Below are 8,120 nucleotides of genomic sequence, written 5' to 3' on the forward strand. Positions count from 1 at the left end.
TGTGGCTATGCAAAGCAGCAGAGCTCCATCTCCTAGTGGGGACAACTGAGGTTCAGGCCTCTTCTGCCTGTATTGATTGCAACTTTATTTTACACGTTTGGGTTTGTTCCCTGTTTGTAGTAAAAACTTATTTTTTCTTCCTGCCCCATCTCTGTCTCACTGAAGAGCATCAGAGCATTGATGCTTTGTTTCCTCTGGGCACCCTGGTGAATGTAACTCCCTGAGCAGAACCTTTCAATCCACACAGTAGCACAATGGCCTAGAAAACATTGTAGAAATCTCCAAAGGAGTCCATTTTGTGGGGCAGCATTCTCAGAGAGTCCAGAGGTGAGTGCTGTCATGCGTGCTCCCAGCCCATCACCTCTTGTCCTTCCAGCGTTGAACAGGGAGATGGAGGCTACATCTAGACTGCACGCCTTTTTCAACAGAGGCTTTTTTGACAGTATCTTTCGAAAAAGCCTCTGTTGAAAAAGAGCATCTAGGCAACAAGATTTTTTGAAAAGCGGCTCGCTTTTTTAAAAGAGCCTAGATAGACGCTCTCTTTTGAAAAAGCCCTGTTTTCATGCAGTAGCGCCTTTTTTCGAAAGACGACTTTTGAAAAAAGGCGTTATATCTCGTAGAATGAGGTTTACCGCCGTCGAGAAAACCACCGCGTCCTGTCGATTTACTGTCAACAGAACGCGGCGGTAGTCTAGATTCAGGTATAGTTTTTTTGAAAAAAGGCCATGTTAAAAAAAAAAAAAATGTCGTCTAGACACACCCGGAGTGTCACACTAGATTTCTGTCTCATGACTCTTATTTGTTTCCTCTGATTTATGTTCCGTCTCCTATACTGACTATCGGGGCTCAAATTCTCTCCCCTCTGCAGCTCTCTGAAGGATTCAGGAGAACTCTGGCTTGATGCCTATCTGCACGGATAAACAGCAACAGCTCCAGGACTGATTGCCGTGAAGATGTAGTGCACAGAAGTGGAGGGACATGAGTGGGCTTACCTGTTGGGGTGGGGGAGCTGGTGGGCCTACTTCCAGTGTGTGTATGGGGTTCTATAAGACAATTTTTCTCCTATTATAATGCTCTTGGTCTGGCGTACGTGGGATGGTATATGTATATGGGAACCACTAGGGATTAATCTTGCTCTGGGGAAGGTGGCTTTAACCATGGGAACAGCAGCTGACATTTCCCTTGGTGCATACATGGCGGTGAATCCTATCCAGCTTTTTCCTAGTGGGAAAGAGTCAACATGAAAATGGAGATAGTGTAAAAATTTCTGGAGAGAGATCCATGGGTCAGGGAGAGGGCCACTGTGGTGACAAAGAAAAGGAAGAGCCATTTAAGGCTACAATATACTCTTACAACCGAAGTCTGTAAGCCACAAAGTGGATGTGAAACAATAGTGTGGACATGACACTAAAAGGACCAAAACTCAGGATGGGTGCAAGGTCAGAGGTGAAAACACCAAGCAGGATTAGCCATTGGACCAGAGGCACTGCACATGAGACTTGGCCTGATGTGTCGTGTTCAGTGACAATGTGCCCGCTAAACTTTTCGATCCATAGGCAGATTTTTTCTATTCATGTGTGGAATAATTTATGTGCGCCAAGGCATACATAGGTGCACCACCAGCAGTAATAAAAACCTAGCTGCGGATATTTGAATCTCTCCTGGGCAGTCACACAATCTCTCATCTTACAGAGAATACTGTTCACTGGACCCACTTCTGAGAGCAAGTAGTGAGAAGAGCCTTAATCTCTGATTAGTTGTCCATTTGCAATTTCAAATGTAATGCGTATGGGCAGCATCTCCCCTGCTTGGGCCAAATTTAGGTGATTAAGAGTTAATTGAGCAAATATATTGCATGCATGATAGGATATACATTAGTCCAGGGAAATCCCTATTCCATTGATTTAGCTGTTAAAATCTCCCTGAAGGTTTAGCGTATGAGAAAAAGCCAGGCAAGGCTCAGAGGCAGATCTATGGTAAAGCAATTTCATTTTTGTCTCGTCATATAAGGGATAAATAGATGTCACTGACACCTCAGTAGCACGGCTTTTAGTGCTGACTGATATGGTGCAGGCTGAAGCTTTAGGGGATTGCCAAGGTTGCAACTAAGTGATACAGTCCCTCCGGCTTCTCTTTGAAAGTTAAAAAGGGTTGCTAGTTCTAACATAGGCATTTAGCTAGGTAATTAGTGGGACAAGGAACCTTTTTTCTATCAAGAGCCACAGAAAAAAAAAATCAGTCAGGGGCCAAACACAGCCCCTGTGTGTGAAGAGGGTGTGGAGGCTCTGGGCTTTCCCTAGGCTCTGGGTTGGGGTCAAAAATGAGTTCCGGGTGCAGAAAGGGGCTCCAGGGTGGGACAGGGATGAGGGTGCAGCCTGTGGGGGTGTGATCCCTGAAGTGCAGCCAGGGACGGGGCAGAGGTTGAGATGCAGGAGGAGGTTTGGGCTCTGTGTGGAAAGAGGCTCAGAGATGAGGTGCAGGTGGGGATGTGGCTCTCAGAGGAAGTTGAAGTGCAAGAGGGGGTTCTACCCTGTGGCAAAGGGTTCAGGGTGTGGGCTCTGACTAGCCATCGTTTACCTCAGGAGGCTCCTGGCCAGTGGTGCAGCAAGGCTAAGGCAGGCTTCCTGCCTGCCCTGGCTCTGAGCCGCTCCTGGAAGCAGTTGCCAAGTCTGGTTCCTAGGTAGAAAGTCAAGGTGCTTCTCACCCACTGGCACTGACCGTGCAGCTCCCACTGATTGGGGTTCCAGCCAATCAGAGCTGCAGAGCTGGCGCTAGGGGCAGGAGCAGCATGTGGCACTTCCCTGATCACTCTTCTGCCCCAGGGACATGGCAGTGAGCCAGTGTTCCTGGCTACAGTTATATGTGAACGTACACTAAGGCTCAGGACTTTTGGCCCATGGTATAGAGACTTGCCCCAGGCTGGATGAAACGAAACAGTGGACCTGATCCACTTCATGAGCTGCAGGTGCCTTATCCCTGGTATGACAGATCCAAGGCCTCCATACTGGACAGCTGTCAGCAAAGATGGAACTTGCATCAATCCACTCCACAACAACAAACCCCTACCACTTAGAGAATCTTCATTAACTCCAGCAGTATTAAGTCTTACAACACACACCTGACCCTCCATCAACTTGCGGTACTGATGCACGTACATTGTAGGCAATATATTGCACCTGGTTGTTTCTTATATTACATGCTTCTGAAGAGTGTCCTCATAAATAAAGTTGTCCGAGAATGAAAATTCTACCTCCACCTCCTTTTAATATTTAATTGCAATATACAGGGAAATACGCCACCCTTAAAGACATAGGATAGATCTAATGTGGTGCTTTGATTGTGGAGGATAAACATAAAATATATTTCATACAATTTTAATTCTTACTGTATGTCACTTTTAGTAGCAATAAATAACAGTTCTTTGCTGTGTGTAAGTTTTTAATCTTGTTGTTTTGAATCTTCTGCAGTGATTGCAGGGCATTTATGTTCTGAAAACAGTTCAGGAGGCTGCATAGTAGAGAAAAAATTATTTCAGAATTGTAAAGAGCTACCCTCATCTGTTAAGATAAAACAAGGGTTAAGATTTCTGCTGGAGTAGAAGCAGGCTTTTATATTGCACCCCTATTAACTCGAGCAGAAACTGACATCTGCCAGAAGAGCAAAGATGCTAGCTGTATGCCACCAATACGTGCAAGCCGCCAGAGCCAGTGCTAGCCCACTGGGGCTCCTACTTGGGAATAATGGGGGAATAGCCCTTACCCACTCCCTAGGAATTCTGATTACATTATTTCTTGAGCTGCTTGGGGCCTTAAGCAAGTGCTTAGTCTGCTTATGCCTAACTGCCACTTAAGCCAGCAGCTTCATTTGTATAGATCAAACTCAGTGTCCTGCACACATCTGCCTCAAATTCTCCCCCAAAAAACCTAAGTTTATCCCCTGTTTTTCCAAGCCACCTCCAGCAAGGTGCTCCATGCTACCTTCACAAACTTCTGTGAGCTGACTCCCAGCTTCCCCTTGCTACCAACACAGCCTCCTAGCTTCTGTCTGCACAATCTCACACACTTAGCTTCTCCAGACATCAGCGGTGGATATAGGGCAGGACGAGCGGGGTGGCTGCCTCAGGCCCTGCACTTCAATAGGCCCTGCGCCAATGCTGGCGTGAATACGCAATGGCTGTCAGCGCGCATCAGCACACATGCGCGAAATTGTGCTGCCCAGGGCCCTGCAAAACTCTCATTAGCCCCTGCCAGACAGTTTTGAGCCTCCCCCTCCTCACCTACCACAGTTGCCAAGTTTTGTGTAGCTGCCTTTGGGCTGCATAATGGAATCGTCACTGTAGAATCTTTTAACAATCTTCCCTCCCCCAGAGACAGAGAACAGATCCTAACTTAAAGCCACAAAATTTTGAAAACATTCCTTTGCCCATGATATACCTGCCACAGGGAAAGACTTGTCTATTTGAGATTTACTTCAGTGTACAAGAAGCATCTGCTGGCCAACAGTGTGGAAAACCATTTGGGTATATTCATTTGAATTCCTCCCTCTCCCCTCAATTTCTCTCTCAACTATGTCTACACTGTGCTGGTTTTGTGCAAGAAATATGCAAATGAGGCTAAGCATGGAAAAACAGGTCCCATTGGCATAATTGAGTGGCTGCTCAATTGTGCAAGAGGCTCCTACTTGTGCCAAAAGCCCCTCTTGCGCAAGAGCTGTTCTTCCCCATTTTTTTTCAGGAAGAATGGCTCTTGTGCAAGAGGGGTTTTTGTGCAAGAAGGATCCATGTAGACGGCTCCTTTTTGCGCAAAAGCCTCTTGTGCAAAAAGCAGTCACTCATTAATTATGCAAATGAGGCTCAGCAATTCCATGCTTAGCCTCATTTACATATTTCTTGCGGAAAACCAGCGCAGTGTAGACATAGCCTCATACTCGCTACAGGCAGTGATTTGCATTTACGACATTATCCCAGCCAGGTAATCTTTAATCACCTAGCTGCAGGCATTTAACTACAAATACATCATATTCAACTAGCTAGCCATGCCTCACACACTGAAATTGTAACAGCTTTCAGTGACTTCAGTGCACATAACCATGGGTTGCTTTGCTCAGTTCTGCATCAGTGATCCTTTATTAAAACCTTCCAATGATGGGCAGACAGCAAGAAGTTCTTACTGATGTTTTTAGTTCAAAGCAAGCTGTTGTTCAAACCTTGACAGCTCATCTAAATGTGACTGAATTCCAGATTAAGGAAAACCCGACATTTTGAATTTACTGCTTTCACTTCTGACACAACCCCAAACTCAAGGTAGTGAAATAGATGCTGGACAAACAGAAACCTGCTGCATTATAAGTGTGCAGTATTGCTGGCAAAACCTCAGGTCATGAGAGGTTACATGGATGTAACCAGCCTCTTGGTGAATAAGTTTAGCAATGAAATAAATCTGTACTTCTGCCAGAAAATCACTGTGCAACAAGAGCTACAAAAAATAGTCCCCCCCAAGCCTCTGGGTTGAAAGTGCAATTAGGATGAAACAGAGAATTTATAGAGATGTGGCGCTGTAGTCTGAATTTGGTCTCTCAGCCCTGGCCTACACTAGGGAGTTATTTCAAAATAACAAGCAGAGCGTCCACATGATCAAGTCCGTGAGGGTATGTCTACACTACAGCGCTAATTCGAACTAACTTAGTTCCAATTAGTTAATTCGAACTAAGCTAATTCGAATTAGCGCAGCGAGACCTAAAAACTAGTTCGAATTAGCATTTTGCTCATTCGAACTAGCATGTCCACATTGAGTGGACCCTGAACAGGGCTTAAGGATGACCAGAAGCAGTGCCAGCAGGGCATCAGAGTAGGACTTAGAGCATGGAGCTGCTGTCTCAGGCTAGCCGAGGGCTGTGCTTAAAGGGACCCGACCCCCACCCCGGACAGACAGTTCTCAGGGGTGCCCCGCTTGCAAAGCAGTCCTGGCTTGGAGTGCCCTGAGTGCCCACACTGGGCACATCACAGCACTCGGCCATCAGACCGGATGCACTTGCCGCAGGCTGCCATCCGGGGGGAGGGGACAATCGGGGGGCTGCAGGAGAGCTTCCACCCCGAGCAGCCCGCAGAGCCAGCCCAGTCCTCCCCATAGGGGGCTCATACCCCATTCCTCCCTCACCTCCTTCCACTTACCCCTCCCTAGCCCCCCTTCCTGATGTACAAAATAAAGGACACGTGTGTTCAAAAATAGAATCTCTCTTTATTGAACAAAACTGAGGGAGACTGGGAAAAGGAGGTGGGAGAGGGGAAGAGAGAGGCTGGGAGAGGGGAGGGCAACTAAAATGATGAGGGGTTTGGAACAGGTCCCATATGAAGAGAGGCTAAAGAGACTGGGACTTTTCAGATTAGAGAAGAGGAGACGGAGGGGGGATATGATAGGGGTCTCTAAAAGTATGAGTGGTGTGGAGAGGGTGCATAAAGAAAAGTTCTCCATTAGTTCCCATAATAGAAGGACTAGAGGACACCAAAGGAAAGGAATGGGTAGCAGGCTTCAAACTAGTAACAGAAAGTTATTCTTCACAAAGCAAATAGTCAACCTGTGGAACTCCTTGCTGCAGGAGGCTGTGAAGGCTAGAACTAGAACAGAGTTTAAAGAGAAGTTAGATCAATTCATGGAGGTTGGGTCCATGGAGTGCTATTAGCCAGGGGGTAGAAATGGTGTCCCTGCCCAAAGTTTGTGGAAGGTTGGAGAGGGATGGCATGAGACAAATGGCTTGGTCACTGTCTTTGGTCTATCCCCTCCAGGGTACCTAGGGTTGGCTGCTGTCGGCAGACAGGCTACTGGAGTAGATGGACCTTTGGTCTGACCCAGGACGGCCATTGTAAGCTCAGGGCTCAGGGTCGGGGGTCTCAGTGGACCACCTTGATTTTCATGCACACCTGCTCCTGGGAGGCCAGGCTGGCAGCTCTCCTGCCCTAGCCGGCCACTTTCCTGTGCCTAGTGAGGAGATCGTGGACAAGGTCCACGATGTCCGCACTAGCCCAGGCGGGTGCCCGCCTCTTGCGGTCCCGGGCAAGCTCCCGGGAGTCGCCAGCCTGGTCCCGGGAAGAGGGGAAGGGCTGGGGGGCATCGGGTGGGTGGCTCGATCCGTGCCAGGTGCAGGGTCTGCTGGCTGGGTGCTGGCAGGCTTGCACCTGGCACGGGCACCATAGCCAGCCCGTGCCCCTTTAAGGAGTCCGGGGCCGGGAGGGGGGCAGACGAGTTTCCCTGGTGTTGGCCAGAGTGGCTACCAGGGAAACCTGGGGAGGGCTAGCCTCCCACTAGTTTGAATTAAGGGTCTACACAGCCCTTAATTCGAACTAGTAAGTTCGAACTAGGCTTAATCCTCGTGGAATGAGGATTACCTAGTTCGAACTAAGCGCTCCGTTAGTTCGAATTAAATTCGAACTAACGGAGCGCTAGTGTAGCGCCTATCAAAGTTAATTCGAACTAATGTCCGTTAGTTCGAACTAACTTTGTAGTGTAGACATACCCTAAGGGTGTGTCTACACTGTACCATTATTCCAGAATAATGGCTGTTATTCTGGAAAATCAATACAAGCATCCACAGCAATTGCATTATTTTGAAAGAAAATCAAAATAATGGACAGCTTTTTCCAGCGTTGGTAAACCTCATTCCATGAGGAATAATGCCTCTTCTGAAAAAGCTCTTTCAGACAAGGGTGTGTGTGAACACTCCACTGCTGCTATGTCAAAATAGGTCCTCACCAGGGCCATTCTACATAATTCCTCCCCAGTGCCTTCTGGGGCTCTAAATCGAGGTAGCGTGTCCACATTAGGGGAGCCTGACTCGGACTAATTTTGAGGCTTCCTTGTAGTGTGAACGCTCTATTTTGAAATAAGCTATTCCAGAAGATCTCTTCCAGAATAGCTTTTTCTGAAATAAACTAGCAGTGCAGAGGTACCCTAAGGTGCTGCAGGACCATTCATTTTTATTTAAGTTTTCCTACCATAGCAGGACACTGTCTCCTGCCTGCCCTCTAGTCAGGAGTGGGAGCAATGCAGGCAGCTTTCCTTGTTTGCTCTCCTCCTCTTCCCTCACTGAAGGGAATGCAGGTGCGATCAAGCAGAACAAAAGTCCCA

At 47.5% G+C, this 8,120-nt stretch overlaps 1 protein-coding gene across 1 annotated transcript in view; it reads left to right on the top strand.

Moving 5' to 3' along the window:
• Positions 1–3,442, top strand: part of LOC102461025 (acyl-CoA (8-3)-desaturase-like) — a 28,776-nt gene extending 25,334 nt beyond the window's left edge. The window contains exon 12 of the mRNA XM_075928384.1: positions 869–3,442. Within this exon, the coding sequence (XP_075784499.1) occupies positions 869–920 (52 nt within the window). The 3' untranslated portion in view covers positions 921–3,442. The remainder of the gene's footprint in view (positions 1–868) is intronic.
• The last annotated feature ends 4,678 nt before the right edge of the window (positions 3,443–8,120 follow it).

Source organism: Pelodiscus sinensis, chromosome 4 (genome assembly GCF_049634645.1).
Source record: "Pelodiscus sinensis isolate JC-2024 chromosome 4, ASM4963464v1, whole genome shotgun sequence".
NCBI classification, from domain to species: domain Eukaryota; kingdom Metazoa; phylum Chordata; order Testudines; family Trionychidae; genus Pelodiscus; species Pelodiscus sinensis.